This window comes from Leptonotus elevatus, chromosome 20, assembly GCF_054856555.1.
Source record: "Leptonotus elevatus isolate MCC_2025b chromosome 20, RoL_Lele_1.0, whole genome shotgun sequence".
NCBI classification, from domain to species: domain Eukaryota; kingdom Metazoa; phylum Chordata; class Actinopteri; order Syngnathiformes; family Syngnathidae; genus Leptonotus; species Leptonotus elevatus.
This window is the reverse complement of record NC_141258.1, coordinates 2,428,903-2,451,962: the sequence shown is the minus strand read 5'-3', so window position 1 is coordinate 2,451,962 and position 23,060 is coordinate 2,428,903. Positions and strand designations below refer to the sequence as shown.

The window sequence follows — 23,060 nt, the reverse complement described above, 5'->3', positions numbered from 1 at the left end:
GCCCGCCTTGCCGGCACTCTTAGCACCCGCCTTGGTCACGCGTCTTCCCAGGACGCGTCCGGCGAATCGACTTCCATGAAAAAGAAATATCCCCCCGCCGTCATCGGACCCCGCCGCGAACCGCCACCATTTTCTCTAAACTCGATTTACCCGTAGGACACCCGGAGGACTTAGTGATGCCAATTCGGCCCCTGCAACGCACCGGCGCTGTTTCAGAACCTCGTTAACGGCGTGCCGCGGGATACGCCGAAGCAATTCTGCTTCGTTTATCTTGACGACATTCTCATTTTTTTCCAGAAACCTCCACGAAGGCCTGCAACATGTCCGGCTTGCGTTGCGGCGCCGACTCCAGAAGCGCCTCGACGCCAAAGCCGAAAAGTGTGAATTTCACACATCCTCCGTTCAGTTCTTGGGGTTCAGGTTGAAGGGTCCATTTTCTTGATTCACGCTAAAACTGATCTCCCCTTTTGTGGATGAAGTCGACGCCTACAACGACCTTGATCACTCGCCTTGTTATTGCTCTCGCTCGAGTTTGGGTTTTTCTGTCCGCAGCCGCTTAAGCCCTATTGCGTGTTTTTCACTATTTTGGCTACCAGATATTCTTTTTTGGGCTTTTTGTTATTATTATTATTATTATTTTTCCCATGGCATATTCTGTTCAACTCTTAATTGATACTTTTGTACTCCTTGGATTTGTCCTTGCACCTTATTTATTTATTTATTTATTTTTTTCAAACACGATTGTTGTCTGCTCTGTGGGATCCAAAACCGCACACCTTCGCACACACCCACACACATCCGTAACAGCGGTGGTAATAATAACGATAGTAATCATAAATGATGGTGTGGACTGGCAACCAAACAAGGTGAGTGTCAAGTCTGTAAGGGCGTACATCGCACTAGGCCGTTTCCACGCCATTTCCGCGATCACTTTATTCCGATTGCGCAATCAAAAATGAATTAAAAATGATGGACTTTTTTTTTGACTTCATTTGGAAATCATTGTGCTTCGTTCTTTCGCGCAAGGTGGTGGTTTTCACGAATAACTGCCGAGAGTAGCCGTCGGTGTCAATTGAGGGATTTTCTTAAGTTTCTAAATGTTTAAAGGCAATTGCTGAAAAGATGCAAAAACTTAGAACTATGTCGTAGAAATTTGGGGAGAAATGGCATAAACATTTTTTTCGCCCCTGCCCGACTATGCCCTTAAAAAAACAACAACCCTGTCATTATTCCGTCTTTCTCTGTGTGACGAGCGCACACTCATTGCTGACAACAAGGCGCTCTAAAGCAGTCTTGTCAGTGCAAAGTCTCTCACGTCGGACTTAAAAAAAAAAACAACAACTGTCATTGTTATTCCGTCTTTCTCTGCGACATGCGTGCACTCATGGCTGACAATGAGGCACTCTAAAGCGAAAGGAAAGATCCAGTTTCAGGGTGTAGAAAATCTGGATTTTTCATCATTTTGAATCTTTTAGATCCATTTTTTTTTAGTCCCTCACATTTGGCAGAGTTGTTAACAACGCTGTGGCATGTCAAATGTATTTGAAATCAACAGGGGATTGGATTATTTGATTTTTGACTCTCTCGTTCTATTTGCATTTTGCACGTGCCGCGTCCGTGTCCGCCATGTCCAGGAGGATGGCAAGGGTATCGAATTTACTGAAACGTACAAGACTTTCGGTGGGCCTGGATAGTCTAGTGCCAGTCAGTACGCCCCCAAAGAGTCCAAAATGGAGAGCATGCGGGTGGTGAGTCCGGATGAGGACAGCAGGAGGAGTTAAACATAAAAGTTATGTTTAAAGGCCCCGCCCGGTGGTCTTCTGGCTCGCCGTTCTCTTCCTGCCTCATGCTAGCCACAGCTCGCTTCCGCGTCCGTCACGAGGCACGCAGGACGGACGGGGGCGGGGGGGGGATGACGGGATTGGAGGGGGCGGGGTTAAGAAGACGGCATGCTGCCTTTTTGGGCGGCGGAGCTGTGCTCATCCCGGGACGAGCTGTGACTGACTGACGGTGGCGGTGGTGCGGATATGTCACAATTGTGATGGGGCTCACGAGAGGACAGGTGGCCTCGGACCTTCTCCACGCCGGATCAGCGGGATCCACACAAGACTGCACAGCACTGGGTAATTGGGGCGCGAGCAGACGTACATGCCGGGGCGGGCAAAACTTTCAGCTCAGGGGCCACGTTTGGGGTTTGAAAAACGACAGATGGGCCACGCCAGTCGCACCTTAAAAAAGAAATCTTGTCGATTCTTCATTTTATTACCACTTACTAATTCATTCGTTTAAAAAAATGGAAAGTGAAATATTTAGATCATATCAAGAAATGCAAAATGTGTAGGGTGGGCCAAAAGTAACTTATTAAAAATATGTAGACGTCAGTTTATAAATGGCAGCAAAGCAGGTTTAAAAAAGGAAGGAAGACGCATTCAATAAAAAACAGGAATTGAGGAAGAAAGGAAGGAAAAACAGAAAGGCAGGAAGGAAGTGAGGAAAGGAAGGAAGGAAGGAAGGAAGGAAGGAAGGAAGGAAGTGAGGAACAGAAGGAAGGAAGGAAAGAAGAAAGGAAGGAAGTGAGGAAAGGAAGGAAGGAAGGAAGGAAGGAAGGAAGAAAGGAAGGAAGTGAGGAAAGGAAGGAAGGAAGGAAGGAAGTGAGGAATGGAAGGAAGGAAGGAAGGAAGAAAGGAAGGAAGTGAGGAAAGAAAGGAAGAAAGGAAGGAAGTGAGGAAAGGAAGGAAGGAAGGAAGGAAGGAAGGAAGGAAGGAAGGAAGGAAGGAAGTGAGGAACGGTAGGAAGTGAAGAAAGGAAGGAAGGAAGTGAGGAACGGTAGGAAGTGAAGAAAGGTGCAAAGGAAGGCAGGAAGAAAGGAAGGAAGGAAGCGAAAAAAGGTGCCAAGGAAGGAAATAAGGAAAAGAAGGGAAAAATGTGAAACTGTGACCAACTATTGGCACTTTTGGGCCACCCTGCACATTTCAAAAGTTGTTTTTCCAAATGGTCGTTGCGATTGAAAGACAGAGCGTTGGTGGTCGGTGAGTGTCCCCCGCGGGCCATCCTTTGCCCCCCCCAGGTATGTACAGCGCACAGAAAAAGCGAGATACCTTGCAAGTCAGCTTTCATCAATGTAACTTTTGTGGGCCAAACAAAAACAAAACAAAAAGCAAACCAAGTTAGATGGTTAGTCAATGCACGAGGATGCCTGTCAAGTGCAGAAAGATGACACAAGCTTCCATCGGGGTTAGTGGGTTAACTTTTTTTTTTCACCAATGACTCGAATGGAGAACGAAAAATAAGGAAGGATGGTAAACCCCGCCCCGCCGCGCGACCCAAGCGCCGGCGGCCGCCTCTCACCTTCGCAGCCTCGCTCCACCTGGCCCACGGTGGCCAACGCGTCGGCCAGGAGGTCGGGCAGCCGGCCGTTCAGGTCCACGGTGGCCAGGCAGCCCTGGAAGCCCTCGCGAGAGTGCACCAGCTTGGGAAGGTCACGGTACATCTCCTTGGACACGCCCCCGATGTACAGGTCACCTGGCACAGGTGGGCAATCAGTCATTGACGGCGATGTCAATAATGGCTCACATTTCGACTAGCTAGTAGTCCGACGCGTTGCTATCGCCAACGTCGTCGTCTCAATTAAGAGAGAAGAGATTGAATGTGTTCCCAAACAAAGTTGGCAAAATCACATTTTCGGCATGTTGATGTTTCACGTGCACATAGCAATGAAAGAAGTGCACGTCGGACATGTATGTAACCAAGCCGGCCGGCTGGCTGCTGTTGGTATTCATCAATCCCTAGGAAATGTTTTTTATTTAATTTAAATGAATACTTTTAAATTATTTTAAATTTAACGTTAACATAAAACAAAATAATCTCATGGCATCCTCTTAAAATTGCAATAATTTAGTTTAAATAATTCTATGAGTTGAAAATAATCAAATTTACCAGTTTTGAATAAAGTCACCATTTTATTAAAAATAAAATAATTTTAAGTTGAGTAAACTTTCTTATTCTTTAAAAAAAAAAAAAATCAGGAAAAGTACTTAAAAGTTATACCACTAGTTTATTTACACAAGGCATTTTTTGATACATATTTTTTTAAACTATTTAATTTTTTACTCTAGTTGTATTTGTCTGCTAAAAGTTTGTTTCCAAAATACATTATAAAAGATTTTTCTCTGAATAAAAAAAAGCAAGTGTGAAAGTTCCGCATGTTACTATTTTCCTATCTTTCCTATAACCCCCCCCCCCCCCCCCCCGCCAAATATTACAAGGATGTTACCCTTCAAGTCGAGGTTCTTGGCGCCCATGGTGGTCTGCGTGGTGACTTTGGTGTCGATCTTGACGGTGTGGAGGTTGTTGTTGTCCCGGGAGATGTGCACGTTGTGCCAATGGTTGTCGTTCAGCGGGCTGTTGGAATTGCCCTTGATCAGGTGGGCACCGTTGCCCAAATCAGAGATGTAGTGAAGGTATCTAGAGAATGAGAAAAAAAAAAAAAAAGGATTAGTAAACAAACCGTTGACATATCATTTGAACAAGTCAACCAGCCTTCTACGTGACCGCTCACCCTTTAACCAGCTCCACCACGATGAAGTCGTTGCCGTCGCCGCGGTTGAAGAGGACGAGCCCGTCGGGCGAGGTGGTCTTGAACTGCATGAAGAGGTGCATGGAGTAGTAGGCCTGCAGCGTGGGAAGCGTGACGAAGCTGGAGCGCGACCGGAAGGTGACCGGGTCGGCCACGATGCTCTTGTAGCCGATGACGGCGTTGAGCTCGCAGTAGTCGATGTCGCCGTTCTTGCACAGGTCGATGTAGGGCATGCCGTTGAGCGCCAGGCCCTGCAGGTGGCCGATGAAGTTGGACGGCACGGCCGGCATGAAGCGCTTCTCCGTCACGATGCCCGTCTCCACGTTGTGGAATTCCAGCTGCGTGTGGTCGCCCGTCATTTGACCTGCGGGCGGCGAGAAGAGTCACGCCGGAGATCTTTTCAAAAAGTCTTGCTGTCCCATGAAAACAACGTGGCGCCTTGAGATATGAGTGACCTGACCTTTTTTTGCCTTGACTTGTGAGCCCAAAATCTGAGATATGCGCTCGATATGGCGACAGTAAACAATTATGTTATTAGGCTAACACATTTTTAGATATATATCTTTTTTTTATATTTATGTATTTATTTTTAAAATTATTTTTCATGTATTGTTTTTTTACTTTTTTTAAATATATTTTACCTAATGTATTTGACTATTTTATTGACTGTTTTAATTTTTATAGTCGGTTTTATTCGATTTTATGTGCATGATAATGTGCGGATCTCAATGTGCAGCACTTTGGAAACATTTGTTTATAAAATGTGCTATAGAAATAAAGCGGATTGGATTGGATAACAAATGGTACAAAACACATTGTTCTACCTCCGCATATTTATGTTTTAATGTTTACAAATGTCTATTCGTGACTACTTTTTTTTGTGGCTATCCTACGTTATGTCTCATCTCAAAATATTGCTTTGGCGCCATCTGGTGGCTTCTTGGCGCTATGCTGCAATGTTAAACCGGAGGGTTACTGTAAATCCAAGTAAGAGTGCAAATGGAGTGATGCGATTGGTTACCTTCGACGGGCTGCAGATCGTCCACGGTGAGCTTGAGGCCCTTGCCGCGCCGGACCACTCGCACCGTGTGCCACTCATTATCATTGAGACCCAAGCCCGCAAAGATGGTCTCTGGGCCTTTACCTACACATAGTCCAGAGCACCGTTATACATATGCACACAGGGGGGCGCCGCAGAGACAAGACAAGAGATGCAAGGGAGGAAGGAAGAGAGGGACAGAAGAAGAAGAAGAAGAAGAAGAAGACCAGGCAGGCCGGATTGATGAAGGTGAAGAAGTGAAAAATGAAGATGGGATCTCACGCCCACATTTCAGATTTACAGCAATTAATCCACTTCCAGTGCAGTACTCAAACAAACCATATGGTGGTGCTACTGCACTAAAATGTAACGGCTATACTTTTTCTTATAAAATTACATGTTTACTAAATAACAGTTTTAATTTCTTATATTACCCTAATTTATTCTTCATAAATTGTTGTCATAAAAAAGGGGCAATTTTCCCTTGTAATACGCATTACAACATTGTTTTTGTCAAGTTATACCTTTGTTGACTTAGAAATTCAGATTTGTTCCTTATAAATAAGTTTACAATAATTAACAGTCGCATTATAACAAAAAAAAAAAGGCATTTAAAAAATAAGAGTAAATGGTAATTTTTGACAAGAAAAAGTTGATAAAATTCATAAAGCCTTGTAGTATTTTTGCTTTAATACTGAATAATGAACAATTATTTAATTTTTTTGGGTGGGGAGAAAATATCTAGACTATTATTATATAACGACAAAATTAACCTGTAAAATATATAACATGATGTGGGGGAAAATGCATTGCTATGAGCATGCATTTGTTTCATTCTTGTGAGTATATAGTCATATTTTTTATGATAAATATTTATACATTTGCATGAAAAAAAATGCAATTATATATTGGTGATTAAAAAAAAAGTTAAATCGTTTATACACGCAAAACCAAAATCTTGTGAAAGACATTTTTCTCTCCTTTTCTTAAAAAATATATTTTTTTCCTGTAGCTACACAATATATTTCCAATATGTAACTATAGTGATTATGAGGGGGAAAATATGATTAGCGAGGCTATATTAAGACTAATATGAGACTAAATGAGATGAATTTGAACTTTTGCACATTCAGTAGCAGCAGCTTTTGATTTTGGAGCGCACACTATATTATATATTCTTTTTGCCTTTTCTCGTGTTGTACTCCCGCGCACCTCATGGTGGCAGTAGACACACGCACAAAGCAAGGACGGCGGATTTGTGTGGTGCTGAGGCGCCCACGCCAGCTCCCAATTTGCCATCGTCCGCTGCGCACTTGACAGCCGCAAGCCGCAAAGTCCCCACCCGCCAAAGCCCCCCCCCCCCCCCCCCACCTCCCCCTGCAAGCCTTGCTGGTTGGAGTGAGTGTGCTGATGCTGACCTATGGGCGCTAATGAGAGGGGAGGCGGGGCCACAAGTCAACTGACCTCAACACATTTGGCTGCCGAAAATGTCAAAAATCACTCGCGCCGACGCACACGGAACACCCTGGTGAGGATGCACCCGGAACACTTGCTCAGGTCCAGTACGCGTACAAGTATCTGCGCTCAAGTACTCGTCGATATCGGGGTACAAACATTGTGATGTCTTGCACTTTTTGATCAAATATTATATATAAAACACACATTTTTATTGGACATAGAATTAATTTCACTGGACTATGACTATGACTATGACTATGTTTTACGTTTAACATACGTATATGACAAGCTGGTATCAGTATCGGAGCATTTTTCTGACCGAGTACGAAATATCATGCGATAAAATTGTTTTTCTCAGCACATACTTATAAAAATAGTTTGTGATGAACGTAGTTTCTCTCTCTCACAAATAATGTGTAATAATTTATTCACATTAAATTAACACATTTAGAATTTACAAGGAAAAAAATGGATTTTGATGAGAATAAATGAGTGATACAAATTTTCTACAAATTTTAGAAGAAATTAGGAAAAAAATGGCAATTTTGAGGAAAGTGAAGGTATAATTTCACCAGAATAAAGTTACATCACGTGAAAAAAAAACGTTTTCATCAGAATAAAGACATAGCTACACACACATTTTATATGAATACATTTGGAATTTTCCGAGAAATTGTAATTTACAATAGAAAAAACATTCTCGTAATTTTATGAGAATTAAGTTATATCAACTGATTTTTTTTTTTTTGGTCAAAATGAAGTTGTAACAAAACGTAAATTTGATAGGAATAAATGATAAATAAACAATAAATATAATAATAATAAATATAATAGTAATAATAATAATGAATAAATAAAAATGGTAATATTACATAAAACATTTACGAACAAAAACTTGCTTATTATTTCTTTACTCGTATAAAATGCCACTTTTTTCACTTTAATTCATTAATTAAAGCGCAATTTGTCACTTTTTTTTTTTTACTCGCGACTGCCACCTCTGGCCCAAAGCGTAACTGCAGCATCTGTGTCAGGCTCAGTTGACAAACGAAGACATAACTTCAAATGAGGTAAGAAAAAAACTCCGCCCCTCCCCTCCCCAAAGTAACTATAATTCGTACTCATCTGGGCATAAAGTAAAAATATTTTTTATGACAACCGCCAAAATATGTGGCTAAATTGACCAAACTTTGACCTATCAGCAGCAAAATGTGTGAGGTGGTCCACGTCACGGAAAGTGACCCCAACCATTTGGCTGCCGGAAATGTCAATTGTCACGCACGCACGCACGCACGCACGCACGCACGCACGCAGGTGGTGAAAGAAAGTGTAAAACCCGGAAACACAATTACCGAGATTGTGTTGCGTGTTTCCGCCCGCTGCAAAAGGTGTTGTGTGTTGTTGTGTGTTGTTGTGTATATGTGTGTCGTGTTGTGTAGCGTCCCCCCGAGGAGCCTCAGCTGTGCTGGAGGCATGAGCATCTCATCCTGTTAGCATGGATCACTGCGCTGCGCGGCGGGAGACAGGCAGGCAGTCGATACCAAAACGTACGTACCAACACGTGTGTGCGTGTGTGTGTGTGTGCGTGTGTGTTTGTGTGTGCGTTTTTATTTTTTTCTTGCACTGGATTGCGAGAAAGAGAAGAAAAAAAAGAAAGATTGAGGCAGACGCAGTCATGTGTGGCAACCTGGCCACCGCACACACATCATGTACACACACGCGTACACAAACACACACACACGGCTTGGTTTTGGGTTCGGGCACTTTGACAAATGGCGATTTTTCTAAAATGATACCTTTATTTTCATAAAACCGCACTTTCCCCGCCATCATATATCATTGCCACTTTATTCTCACAAAATATTTGTTTTACTCTTATTAAAAAATCTATTTTTCTACAGATGTTCGATACCATTTTTTTTTACAGACCGATACTAGTTTGAGTATTCACTCTTTAAGTACCCAGCGATACAGAGTACTAATACTTTGTAGTACGTTTGATGTCCAAAATTTCGCTTAACACAATGACAAAAAAATTGTGAACATTTCTTTTTGACGCAGATGATAATTCATCAATGTGTAAACTGCTGCAATATAGCGCCAACTACTGCCAAGGAGGACCAATGTCAAATTTCTCAATGTCAACATTTTTGGACAATTTGTACCCAATAACGTAAAATAAGACTGGCTGCCTAGTACTTTTTTTTTTCTTTAAATAAATACATTTTAATTAAATTTAAAATGAACATAAAACAAAATAATTTCATGACAGCCTTTTCTTAAAATTACAATAATTTAGTTTAAATAAATTGATGAGGAAAAAAAGTTTTGAATAGTCACAATTTTATGAAAAATAAAATAAAGTTTAAAGTTTAGTGAACATCAGGAAAATAATTAAGTTACACCTTTAGTTTCATTAAACAAGGCATTTTTTTTCCTCCTGATAATATTTACTTCTTTACTTTATTTCTTTATTTTTATTTGCCTGCCAAAAGTGTGTATGTTTTGTTTTCCTAAATACGTCATAAAAGATTTTTCTCTAAAAAAGACCTTGCGTGAATAGCGGCGCGTGTGCAATTGTCCGTCCGAGAGATTGGCTGCGGTTCCGTGTGGCTAGCGACGTTTCTATGGCAACTGCAGTCGTCCGTTTCGCCGCCTCTTTGCCGTCACCGAGCATCCGTCTCCCGCTTTCCCTCCCTCGCTTTCTTCCCCGCTCGCTGCGCGTGACAGACACAAACGCCACGCCAGGGAATTCAATTTCATCTGGGATTCGACGGCGCTCGCAGCAGCGTGACGGGAAAGTCGTAAGCGGCAAACACACACACACGCGCGCGCGCACACGCACAAATTCCCAAACATCCCTCATGTGCCCGCAAACAAATAAAAGCCCCCCAAGCGTGGAGGCGCGCCACATATTCTTAATTAACTCACTTGTCGCGCTAGCAACTTAGCTCGTTAGCTTTAGCTTTCATTCTGCCTGTCCTTATCTGTGCTAAAATGGCCGACCGGGACACTCACGAACACGCAAACGTGAATTGAGTAAAAAAGGGGGGGGGGGGGAAGAAATGACAAATATTAACAAAGGAGTTTCAAACTAAAAAGATAAAAATGTGAAAAATGAGTCGAAATAATCCGAATGAAATACACAACGTTACAAGAATGATCATAATTGCGCCTGAAAGCAATAATGGTACGAGAATAACTAAAGCGTCATTTTACAACTTTTTTCATAAAAATACGATTCGTTTTTTCATGCTTGGAGAAAAATTAAGTTGTAATTTGACGGTGCTGTTAGGACAAAATGTTACAAATTTTTACTCATAGAATTCCCCCCAAAAATTATATTTTGAGAAAAAAATTAGAAAATATTTTTTTGTCTGAAGACTTTGACAAAAACAAGTCATTAAGGCTAGCCTTAAAATCAAATCTCAATTTTGTTTTCATATCGGTTAAGACGGCAACATTTAGGCAGCGAGCACATGACTTCCTGTTTTTACGCTCTTATTTTGAAACCTATTCACACCCTTTCCACTGCACTCATTGGCAAACTGATGCCAACTTTCCATATGCACAGAAGCTTTTCCATAATGCTTGTGACGTTATGCCTTTCTAATGTGCTATTTTGTACAGACAGGGATGTAATATCGCTACAGCTAATCGTGTAATAAATTATTGCTACTTTTGTTATCAAATAATTGCTACATTTACGTTACATGTAATATAACGGCTCATGTGCGATCTGTAATAGCGAACCCCCAGCAGTGCATTTAGCAGACCGGCCCACCGGGAAATGGCCAGAATATCCAAATTGCCAATCCGGGGCCTAACACGCACACACACACACGCACACACACACATTAAGTGAAGAGGAAGAAAGAGAGGATGAGGATAATGCCGATGAAGATGAGGTTATGCGAGATGGAGGCTGACTTACTGGCGGTACAGTTTATCCTGATACAGTCTGGAGGGAGAGCAGAGCAGAGGGTTAATGCCGCACACGCGCACGCAACCTCCACGCCTCGGGGACGCACACGCCGACACACCGCCAGCGCCTTCCCGCTCTCGGGCCCGGGCGACCACCCGACCGGGCGCCGAACGTCTCGCGCCCGCGTCGCCGCCGCCGCCGCCAAGGCCCAAGTCGTACAACGGAGCCAATCATTTGTTGTTGTTGTTGTTTTTTATTATTCTTTTTGTTTTTTTTGTCACTGGATGTGTCGCGTGGCGTCAACCGCAGAGGAGGCGTGGCTGCAAACAACCAGAGACCCACACATACGCCCCGCTGTCAGATGTGTCGTGTTCAAAGGGGTACACACGTTGGCAAAGGTCTGATTATCATAAATGATAAAACTGTTGTGGATTCTCTAACAGATTATCCTGAACGATGATCTTGTGGTGTGGGTTGTGTTAAGAGTGATTTTTTTTTCTTCCTAATCAACTCGGGAAACCCATACAAACGTAAATGTTAATTCTGTTCGATATTTACGACGACGCGGAGCTCCCTGATTGTGACGTTGATTGGCTGAACGACGGCCAATCAGGAAGCTCGCTTATGCCACAATAGAAATGAAAAAAAAAAAAAGAGATGGCAAACACAATGCAGTCGCGTGATAAGCTAACTGTTAGCCTAGCTTCCTGTAATTCTTCTTTTACTACTACTCTTTGGTGCCCAGTGGCGCCATAGTGCCGCTCACAGGTCAGTCTTGGTACTACAACTGCCACGATGGCGGGTGGTGTGCTGGTCATGTTTGGGTTGTCGGTATGCGTGTGCACCATTTTTGTTTTTGTGAGTTGTGATGATGTTAAATAGTTTGTCGTGGGGGATGTACGGGTCCACTGGCAGTGAGCAGAGAGTGCGGCTTGAAGCTCGGACCCTCTGTTCGACATCGCACAAAAAAACACAGATAACCTTTGTTGACATTTTGAACATACAGCGGAACCTCTAAGAAACACTTTTGTAGATAAAATACTAGAATGACAATTTCATGGGAAGTTACCAGAGCGGCTTGTTTCATGTAACCAGATAAAGTCTTTAGACTCGGCTGCTGCTACTTGGTGAAGCAGCATGCGGCTCAATCACCCAAGTTCGATATGTTTGTGATGGGGAAAATGAAGAGGTTCTACTGTTGCAGGATTTAAAACCTTGATTGTCATCCACAGCCGTTATATGTTTGCACAGATGAATACAAACGTAAGCACATTCCAGTCTGAACCGGATTTGTGCGTGCGAGTATACCTAGGTTGACGGTGAGGCGCACGCGTCCGCCGTCCAGCTCCAGGCGCAGGGTGTCGGCCGAGTTGCGGGACGTGGTCGCCATGAGGACGCCGTAGGCCCGCTGGGAGCGGAAGCGCAGCGACACGTCCTCCGCCTCCGTGTGCATGGCCATGGGCAGCTGCACCTTCATAAACTTGCTGCCGTCGTACGACAGGATGGTCGCGTCTGCGGGACGGCAACAGACGCCGAGCGTGAGAAACGGTCGGACGCCGATCGTGGGCGGGGGGGGGGGGGGATTGTCAGATTGTCAGATTGTCATTTTCGCAGTCTGTCTTGTGAAGACGATAGAAAGTGCTGCCACAACAGATAGCGTGCCTCAAACCCGCGTGCTAAAAATAGCGCGGGCTAGCTGCCGGCTGGCTGCGATCAGGTTGCATCAGAATACGCGGCGGCGGCGGCGGCAAAGAAACGCCGGCAGCCCGAAAGCCCCGCAGCGACCACGCAACAAGCTCAGGCGATCGCATCTGCGCGCTCGTTTTGCATACTCATTTGCATATCCATCATCTTCTCACCCGCGCTACCTGCTGGGGCCAATCCTCGGCCGCTAAACTGTTTACCTCCGAGGACGTCGTTCTTTATTGGACGATTACGGACGCGAGCAAACGCGCTCTCTTTCTCCTTTTTTTTTCTCTCCTTCCATGCCTACTTTGCTTTCTCCCCCCCCCCCCCCCCCCTTCGCTCTTCCTGTTTCCGCGGGAGACGGCGGGAGCCAAGGCAAAAACAACAGAACAGGAAGAGAGGGAGGCTCATGCATACTGATGAGGGGAGAGGGAGATAGCGTGTGTGCGTGCGTGCCCGTGCGCGTGTGTGCGTGTGTCAGAAGAAGTGAGCGAATTTATGTGCGAACAGAGGAGGGTTTAGTTAAGTGAGGGAGGCGGAAGCTGTTGGTTAAAATGCAAATGAAGCCTCATTAACGGGCGAGGGAGGAAGAAGACGAGGACGGAGACGAAGATGGTGGCCGAGCGTGAAAACCGCTGGAGAAAAGAAGAACGGCACATGCTGTTTTTCACACCGATTGGTTTCTACCGGCAATGTAAAATTTCCCTTTGATTATGGCTGCCTGGCTTTTCTTACTAAAAAGGGCCACCAGAGGAGGAAGAATAGCGACACGCGCACAAGCGCAAATCCGCATTCGCCGTTGAAATAAATGGAAAGGCTATTAATGGGTTATGAATGAAAAAAAAAAACGGTACTCGATCATATTCTTAAAAAAAAAAAGATGCAGTAATGATGTCATTAATTCAGCGGTTTCTGTCACACTTTCCTCTTCAATGCTCATTCCAAACGGATATCCATTAGTCGCAAAAATCAACATGAATGGCCGTTAAAATACAGCGGCGGGGTGAAGAGAAAACATCGAAACCCCCACAACCCCAAATTCTTAAGGTAAGATGGTGAAAACGGGTGAAATACAAAACAAAAAACACCACCAGAAACGGGGGAAAGCGGTAAAAGGAATTGAAAAAATATACTCCCCAGTAGAAAAAAAACAAAGAAAAACACTAAACACGTGGGTAAAAAAAACAACATATGAAACAACCCCCACCCCTACAAAATAACAAATAGGTGAAGTGCAGGTATGCAGGGGTCTAACTGTACTGCACTGGAGACTAAGCTCCTCCTCTCACACTTCTCAGTACAGCAGTAATATTAGACTTTTATTTTTTTTAATGAAAAAAAAATATGAAAAAAAAAACATGATAAAATTTTTTTAATGAAAAAAAAAAATGAAAAAAAACATGATAATTTTTTTTTTAATGACATGTTATTGATTTCTTTTACTTAATAAAACTCAAATATGGTAAAATAATTGAAAAAAATTGGAGACTAAGCTCTTCTCGCAGCTTCTCAATACAGCAGTAATATTTGACGTTTTCCGCAGAAGATGAAAACAACTTGGACAAAAATTTTATTTTATGTTATTCTATACTTCTTTAACAAAACATTAAATAATAAATTGAAACCTATAGCAGTGGACACCCACACAAATTCCGATTTTTTTCCCCCCAACAATTGACAATATTATTTCAATATTTAAAGGGGTTTTGTTGGCGTGTCCTTCCGGATCACAGCAAGAAATGGCGCCGGATCACAGCGAGAATGATCTTCCTTAGAGGAAGCGGCGACAGCAAACATGTCGGCTCTTTGGAGAATAAACATCGGCGGCGGCGTGTTCGTTTAAGAAGAGAGGGGGTGCTACAAAGAGCGACAGAGGAGGTGGGGGGGGGGGGGGGGAGGAGGTAGCGAGTGTAAAAAAAAAACGAAACAAAAAAAAAAGGAAAGAGTGAGAAAGAAACCGCAGGTAGAAGGCGTAAACACGGCCAATCACTCTCTTCCATCTGCTTCTCCATCTGTGCTTCCTTTAATCCAGCCACGCTGCAGTTAGTGACCCCTCAGTGCACACACACACACACACACACACACACACACACACACACACACACACACACACGCACACACACACACACAAACACACACACTTTGGCATGAGAAACACTTTGGAGTCCCGCGACAATCGCCGCCACTTCCTCTTCTTGTCCGACTCCATCTCGCCGGCCGTATCAGTCGCGCCGCCGCTGTTCCCTCAGTCTGTCGTCCCCCCCCCCCTCCTCGTATCTCGCTGTCGAGATTCGCCCCCATCGTCCCCTCACCTGCTGTCACGTCGCGTCGGTTCCGAGCCAGCGCCTCCGTCCCCGCCGCCGCTGCTTTCGTTTTCCTCAACCCCCCCCCCCCCCTCCCCCTCCCTCTACGCCTTTTGGCGCCGCCGAATAAAAAGAAGATGTTGAGCTATTCTTACAAGCGGACAGTGCAGGGGGTGGGCGGCCATTTTGTCATCAATCTTTACACCAGGGTGATTTTTTTTTTTAATGCGCAAATGGTGCAGTGGGTAAAAGAATGTCGTCAACGTGGCCTGACAAGGAACGAAATAGAAACGATGAAAACTTCCGAACGGGAGGAGGTCAACCTGGCAAATTTCCGGATTTTGAGGAAGGAACTCACCGATCACCAAGTTGAACTTGTTTATTTTGTGTACAGTTGACCCCCCCCCCCCACCCCCGCTATTAATCTGTATACATACAGTTGATGCCCATTGAAATGCATTGGGGAAAAATAGCAACAATTACATTGCTAGAAATTCTTCCCCAAATTGATTAAAATTCAATACACGAAAAATTTAATAAAATATTTAAAAGAGTTGTAAAACTGGACAAAAAATGTAACTGTATATGCTGAAAAAAATAAAATAAATATATATATATTAATGATGGTAGCACAGAATTTTCCTGAACGAGATTATATTTGCCGTCATGTTTTATTTTGCAGATTGATCACTGACTTCATTGATCGATCATCAAATTCTGACAACCGATCACCGATTTTGCCTGAAAAGCAAAAAAATATCTGCCGATCAGATCAGAACTGCAGTTGTATCACAAAGTGTATTTCTACTGCTTGAATTTTCCATCTGTTACTTTTTGTGGATTCAGAGGTCGCATCAGAAGTCCCTTTTTTTTTGACAGTGACTTACAGTCAGAATTCCGCTTCCTGAAACTTTCCAGATATCCCTTTTTTACATATGCACGAGCGGTAAGAGTTACTCCCGGATAGGATTGGAATACCCGTTCGAAAAAGCATTTTCGCTTTTAACTTTATATATGTTTAATAAAAGACATGATATTTACGTGACTCACCACGCCAAATAAAGTCGGCCATTTTTTCCTCGCTCCACAAGTGTGCTTCTTTGCTGCATCGTCACGTTTGAGCATTTCCGGACTTAAATGCACGCGTGTGGCATTTTCACCGTAGAGACAGAAAATAATAACAAATAAACTTTTTTTGGGGGACCGACCTCTCTCGCAGGACCGTCCGAGGTATCCGGTGCCCGAGCAGTCGCAGACGTAGCGGTTCCATCCCTCGCGGCACACGCCGTTGTGCTGGCAGGGGTTGGACAGGCACTGCTTGGGCGGCTCCCGGGAGCACGAGGGTTTGACGCCCACCGCCCGCTGCGCCTCGGCCAGCCGCCGGATGTCTTTGCTCTGGCCGTCCACGAACAGGTCGCGGATGCAGCCCACGTAGCCGTAGTTCAGCAGCGCCGTCCACACCTGAGGCGCGAGGGGGGGGGGGGGGGTGGTTTAGGTTCAGCCAGGCGTTAAATGACTTTGACATTTGGCAGTTTCTTAAAATGTAATTGCCGGAGTAGCTTGGAGATAAAATCTTAACTGTTGCGCTCTGTTTAATTAGCAGGAACTCAACACTCACGCATCTTAGCGAATGTCCCCATTGTAATGTGTACGCCTTGAAGGGGGCGTGGCCTAGTGAGAGACATCAGGAACTAGAGTCTGGTTGGCCATTACATTTTTGCTGCTTGAGTTATATTTTGCATTTTCTATTTGGGTTTGACTCAGAAATGTTATTAGCTTGTCTATGGCCTTTCCCATTTTGTGTTAGCATTATGCTAGCAGACGTTAAAGCAAAGTGATTTGTTTGTTTTACTATTAGTATGATAGTAAACAGCGTAAAGAGTCGAAGTAGAGTGGAGGCTCTTCTCCCTGAAACCCCCCCCCCCCCCCCCCCCCCCCCCCGAAAAGTGATGTTGACACGCACCTCCGTGGGGAAAATGAGTCCAGCGCGGTCTTCGGGAAGACCCCCGAGGTAAAGCGTGTCGTCCAAGTCCAGGATCTCGCTGTCGCCGGGTGCCGTGTACGCCGTTCTCACGCTGTTCACCGAGATGGTCCCTGAACGCAGCACAAACATCGTCGCAATGACGTCCGACCACCACCATCATCATCATCATCATCATCATCATCATCATCATCATTTTCCCGCCTCTTCCTTTGCACTCCTCCACATGAAAAGCGACGCAAATGAGAAGTCTCATCACTGAGTCATCCTCAGCGGTGGCGAGCGAGCGACGTCCACCATTTTGTCATCAATAAATCACGGCCCGCTTATTTTTAGTCGCCACCGCCGCCAACAATGGAGAAGTAATGAGGGCGGGATGAGAAAAGCGAGTGCGCCGTTTGCAATTACAAAGTCATAAACAATGCGAGTGTATATTGATGTTTGGAGTGTTGGATTCAATAAGCCACCGTTTGTTTTCTGACTACAGACAGCAGGCAGACAAACAGGATTACGGCCCTTTTTCCGCAGGGGAGCAGCAAAGCGGGCAAATTTTAGCTCGGGCGCCGTCGTGCCAGCAGCGCTGGCCAAAAAAGTGACGCGCTAAGAGAGGGGAGCCAGCGAGGGGGAGGCGGGGCGCTGCCTCTTCCGAAGCGTCCCCCACTCTGGAATCTATTGTCCCGTCTTGTCTCCTTAAGATCATAATACGCACGAGACTACTTTATGGATACCGGGGGGGGGGGGGGGGGGATGTGTTGTTGTATGGTTTGCACACTGAATTTGTGCAGTGAAAGGAGAAGAAGAGCAAGTCAAATACATTTAGGCAATGAAAAAAAAAGAAAAAAGGATATATATATATATATATATATATACACGTTAAAAATCGTATTTGGCAAATTAAGTCTAAGTCAAAAATTTAATTGGACAAATTTCAATTTAAAATAGTAAAAAAACGCAAACAATCCATAAATCAAATAGCTTTGGGTAAGGAAACAAAAAAAAAAGTCAAAAAATAATATATCCGTTACAAATCGTATTGCGCAAATAAAGTCGAAGTCAAAAAATTTATTAGACAAATTTCAAGCTAAAATAGTCAAAAAAAGTCAAATAAAATTTGGCAAACAATCAATAAAAAAAAATAAAAAATGAACATTGCACATGTATCAAATAAAAGGTCAAAAATCTAAATATCTTTTGGTAAAATAAAATAAGACATGTGGGGACATACCTGAGCGTCCGTCCCTCTGAAAGTCCACATGGTACCACTCGCCGTCATTCACTTTTCTGTCCATGGCTTTGGTCTTGGTGGTTCCGGAGCCCATGTCCAGCAGCAGGTACAGGTGGCCGTCCAGCATCTCGATGGCGAAAAAATCCACCTGAACCGCCAACAGGGCGCCGCGTTAGCATCTCAAATGTCATTTCGTGCTCTTGCTGATTTATTAATCGCTCCATATTAACTATGTTGAGAAAAAAAAAAAGAACGTGGTTGGACGAATACGTGCAATATAAATTCACATGTAAAACAGAACGAAAGTGTTCCACAGGGTTCCATTCTGGAACCTCTGCTGTTTCCATTGTATCTGCATATTGTCATTGTATACAAAACAACAACATTTGAGGTTGCTTCTCATTTGTGTTTATATATATATATAAAATATTTACTGCTGACATAAAATATTTATTTAAATATATATATAAATATTTAAATATGACATAATTATGACATAAAATTGAATAAAATCTGAAAAAATAATTTTTTTCATGCAAACCTGTTGAAAAATACATCAGTGGCAGTAAACGATTAGATTTCAGTTGCCGAATATAAAAGAGTTAAAAATAACAAAAATGGAGTTCTGTTGGCGTTGACCTTGACGGTGGGCGGCGTGCGCGGGTCCTTGCGCTGCATCTGCCGGGGCTTCCCGTGGCTGAAGAGCATCAGGCCGTTGGGCTCGGTGGTCCTGAAGTCGAAGGAGATGGAGCCCGCCTTCTTGGCCGTCCACTTGCTGAGCGCCACGAAGGACTCGGGCGTGTCGAAGGTGACGGGATCCAGCGTGGCCACGCTCTCGCACTTGAAGGACACCACGCCGCTGACCTGCGGGCCCGTCGGAGTAATGAGACGCGAGAGCGGCCTTATCGCCGACAAAATGGGATTGAAATGACGCCAGGTTCTGCTCGCGGCTACATTTCAACAACATAATCCCATTTAGCCGGAGCAGAAAGTCTTTAAGGATGGTGTCGAGGGAAACCCCCCCCCCCCCCCCCCCCCTGATTATCGCGAGGGACTCGTTCCAGACACAAACGCAATAGGTGAAAAGCTGTCATAATGCAGCTCAAGGTTATTAGAGTTCATGGAAATGAACAAAATAACAAACTAAAATTGAAAAAATATTTGCGCTAAAAAGTGCTTTAAAAAAAAAAAAGATAATTGACTGAAACTACATTTTATGTTAATTAAAGTAAATCAAATAATGATAACTAAAGTGAAAATGTCCTTCGTTTTCATCATTTAATTTCACAAATGAGATTTGAAATGTCCTTATTTCAGTATTCTTGTTCAGCTGTTCATAAGAAAGAAGATTAAACAGCCAGTCGGAAACTGTAGCTTACTTTATTACACAATATTCATTTAATGAATTACTTCTATTTAAAAAAAAAAAAAAAAAAAAAAACTTAAACTAATACTAAAACTAAGAAAACCTAAATCAAAATGAATGCATTTTCGAAAAAGTAAAAACTACCAAACCCAACCTAAAAACTAATTAAAACTGAATGAATTCAAAAAACAAAGCAACATCAAACAAAATCAAAACTAACCATAATATAAAATCTAATTTCTATATACCAACCCTGATACAGCTCTGGGGGGAAAAAATTAACAGAAAGTGCATGTGCAACTGTGTCTCTCCTTTCCCACATGCAAGGGCATTACAGTAACTATACTTCGAAAGCTGGACTTGTAGAAAAGGACAAGAGAAAATGTACCTTCATTTTCGGGTCTCCCTGTTTAGCGAGTCTAGACAGCTCCAGCCGCACATCGTTATTCTTGTACACCACCTTCAGGCCAAGACAAAAAAAAAAAGAGACGAGATTTAAGGGGTAGGAGGAGAAAGGATGAAACACGAAGTCACCTTTGAATCCCTAAAAGATGGAGCCTTTTATTTGGAAGAACTTCTTGGGAGTCATTTCGAACACTCGTAATTGGACATCGGGGAGTGTTCTTTGATTATCACCCCGAGTCAGAACCAACCACTGAAAAAAGCCAGTCCCAAATGAAGCGGATTCCAACCCAGGGATACCAACCAGACCACTCTTTTTTTTTTTCCCCCAGACTGAGCACTTAAATTTGTGTACATACTCGAGTTTTACTGAAATAGAGCCCATTTTAGTGTATCAACTTGTCATGACTGACATTTGAATTGCATCTTTTGTGGCGCTTCAGCCGGAACACAAGGGGGCACTGTGTAAAAGTAGTGCATGGATAAGAGACGAAGAAGAACGCACTGCATAGACGAGGACGGCGCATGGCACGATTTTGCCATTGCAAGAAACATGCTGTCAAACGTCAACAATTCTTGATCCTTGGTATATTTAGACAAAAAAGCGCAACACACTTGGGGTCTGTTTTACATTCTGGGGGGAGAAAAATGCGTGTTGCTGGATTGTGACTATTTTGAGGCCGGTGGCTTGTGTTGCTTCCTGCTGGGCTCCGACACAGAACGCTCTCTCACTGAGCAGCAGAAGACGGAAAAATGTGCCGAGCATTCTGATGCGACGGGGCGCAAAAACACAAGCTCGGCTTTATTAACCCGAACCTCCTTCGCCCGCCCCCGCTCTCTTTTAGCTCCGGAGGCCTTTGCCCTCTTCCTTTGACGTCTTCTTCTTAGCCATTAGCGCCTCTCTGCATGTTATTAAACAAGCAAAAATAAATAAAACAACGCAATGCAATTACTGAAATGATTGCAATGAATAAATATTGAAACACTGAGAAAAATCCAAGTCGACTACAAAAAATATATATATAATGAATTTTAAAAATATAATAATACAATTTGGCACGTTTTTTGTCAAATTGCATTGATAGTAGTGATACTAATAGTAGAAATAGTGAAGTAAAATAAAACAAATTAAAACTATTAAATGCAACGGTAATATCGCAATACACCGATATATATATATATATAGTATAGTTGCCACGACATTGTTGTTGTCAAGGTATGATATGAAAAGCAGTACATCTGCGAAAAAAGGCCAGCATGTTTTCCATTAGTGCAGTTGCAGCACCCTCTGGTGGCTGGATCATTAGTGCAGTTTAATTTTAATTAGACATGCTTTGGCCACCTATGTTTAAGACCCACGCTAATCGGCAATAATGAAGGAGAACGTAACATGTTTGGGGGGGGCAATATTTAGCTATTTTCAATAATTTGTTATAATTTTTTTTACAATATTTATACAGTATGGTGAGCTTTTTTTATATGATAATATCATATTGTGATGTTTGGCTATCATTACATCCCTATAACACTGTAACAATAACATTTCATTTAACACGGTGACCTTTTCTTCTGACGCAGACGGACTTCCAAGTCTGATTTTGTTCTACTAAAATATCTATTATGATATGATAACGGCATGAAGCCGGCAGAAGAACGTGACATACATAAGTACGTCTTGATTTGCTCGCACAAATGACGACAGCGTTGCAGTATTGAATACGCAAACGTGCGCAGCAGGCCCGCTTTAAACGCGACCCATCCTTTTTTCTTTTTTTTTTTCTTCTTCTTTTTAAGAGCTCAGTATTGTTCATTCGGAAATGTCATCATCATTGCTCTTTTATTATTATTATTTTTTTATATATATATATTTTTGCGACCCATCTTAACGGCAACATCCAGTACACGTACAGCTCTCCGTCATCTGTCACTTCGTTTCTTTACGACTTGACGGCTGCGTGAATGAAAGACGCGCATTTCGCTAGGCTGCGCGTGCATTTTGTCTCGCCTCGCTGCGTGTTGTGTCGACGAATCGCGTGAGTCGCAGCAGGGCTAATTAGCATGCGGCTAGTCCCTCCACGACGGTCCGCATCAGCGATTCTCTCTGATGTTGGCAAGGTGTCTGGGACTTTGGGTGAGAATCTGCCAGTTGGAAGCGACTGTGTTTGTGGGCGCGCTTTTTTTTTTTCTTTTAAGAGAATGTCGGTAAAATGCGAGGAGAGCAGCACACGCTGTAATCACCGTTTGCGGGCAACATCGTCATCGATTTTTTTTTTTATTCAGGATCAGGGTTGAATATTATAGTCAAGTAAATTTCATGTCATTCTAAAAACGGGCATTCGATTGCACAAACTGAAGTCTGTGACGTCGTCCACCCAATCGAAAAAAAGAGAACCGGAAAGCACTTGAAATTGGTGACAGATGATCCTCGGAATGTTTTTTTCACACGGACGTCGGTGGTTATTTTTTTCAATTTCACGGCGGCGGACGCGACGTGCGGCTGCATGAGGGATGTAAGTCAAAGAGATATGTGACAGGATTAGCCCCGTCTCGGGACGTGGAATCTATCGCGGACGACCGAATCAGTCAAGACGGGAAGACGCGACCGAGCTAAGGAGCGTACAAAATATATCATCGTTTAAGCTTTTGTGTATTGTTTGAAGAGCCTGTTTAAAGCTGACATTTTGTTTTTAAATACATCCGACGCGTTTGAAGATAAATGCTGAAACCTCAAGTAAGACTTAGTTAAGCAAGACAGACCCCCCCCCCCCCCCCCAAACAAATGAACTCTCTTGATATCTTCGCCAAGGTCAAAAACCAGCCCACCTCTTTCAAACAGCCCATGAAGTTGTTGCTGACGGGGGAGCCGGGCAAGTCGGCCGTGCTGGGGCTCCCCCCCACGTAGAAGAAGTCGTCGGACCCCAGCATGGTGTAGTCCTCCTGGGTGTAGCCCGTGGTGGTCAGGATGCCATCCACCGAGATGGTCACCTACGCAACAAAGCACAAGGGAAAGGACACGCTATATACTCACACCCCAAATGGCGGCGCTAGGCGCTAGCTAGGCGCTAGCTAGGCGCTAGCTAGGCGCAGACCGGCCAAATT

The 23,060-nt window shown here is 43.5% G+C and overlaps 1 protein-coding gene across 9 annotated transcripts in view; it reads right to left on the bottom strand.

The window, feature by feature from the left end:
* nrxn1a (neurexin 1a) overlaps positions 1 to 23,060 on the bottom strand; it is a 75,857-nt gene that overhangs the window by 16,299 nt on the left and 36,498 nt on the right. For 5 of the 9 annotated variants that reach the window (XM_086065006.1, XM_086065004.1, XM_086064998.1 and 2 more), the window contains 13 exons: positions 22,785 to 22,946; positions 19,948 to 20,019; positions 18,833 to 19,057; positions 18,194 to 18,341; positions 16,951 to 17,081; positions 16,196 to 16,448; positions 12,307 to 12,510; positions 11,008 to 11,034; positions 5,598 to 5,720; positions 4,559 to 4,940; positions 4,274 to 4,464; positions 3,349 to 3,522; positions 3,099 to 3,125 (listed from right to left, as the gene is read on the bottom strand). In XM_086065006.1, coding sequence (XP_085921132.1) covers positions 3,099 to 3,125; positions 3,349 to 3,522; positions 4,274 to 4,464; positions 4,559 to 4,940; positions 5,598 to 5,720; positions 11,008 to 11,034; positions 12,307 to 12,510; positions 16,196 to 16,448; positions 16,951 to 17,081; positions 18,194 to 18,341; positions 18,833 to 19,057; positions 19,948 to 20,019; positions 22,785 to 22,946 — 2,119 coding nt within the window. The remainder of the gene's footprint in view (positions 1 to 3,098; positions 3,126 to 3,348; positions 3,523 to 4,273; positions 4,465 to 4,558; positions 4,941 to 5,597; positions 5,721 to 11,007; positions 11,035 to 12,306; positions 12,511 to 16,195; positions 16,449 to 16,950; positions 17,082 to 18,193; positions 18,342 to 18,832; positions 19,058 to 19,947; positions 20,020 to 22,784; positions 22,947 to 23,060) is intronic. The other 4 variants (XM_086065001.1, XM_086065003.1, XM_086065005.1 and 1 more) reach the window with 2 other exon arrangements.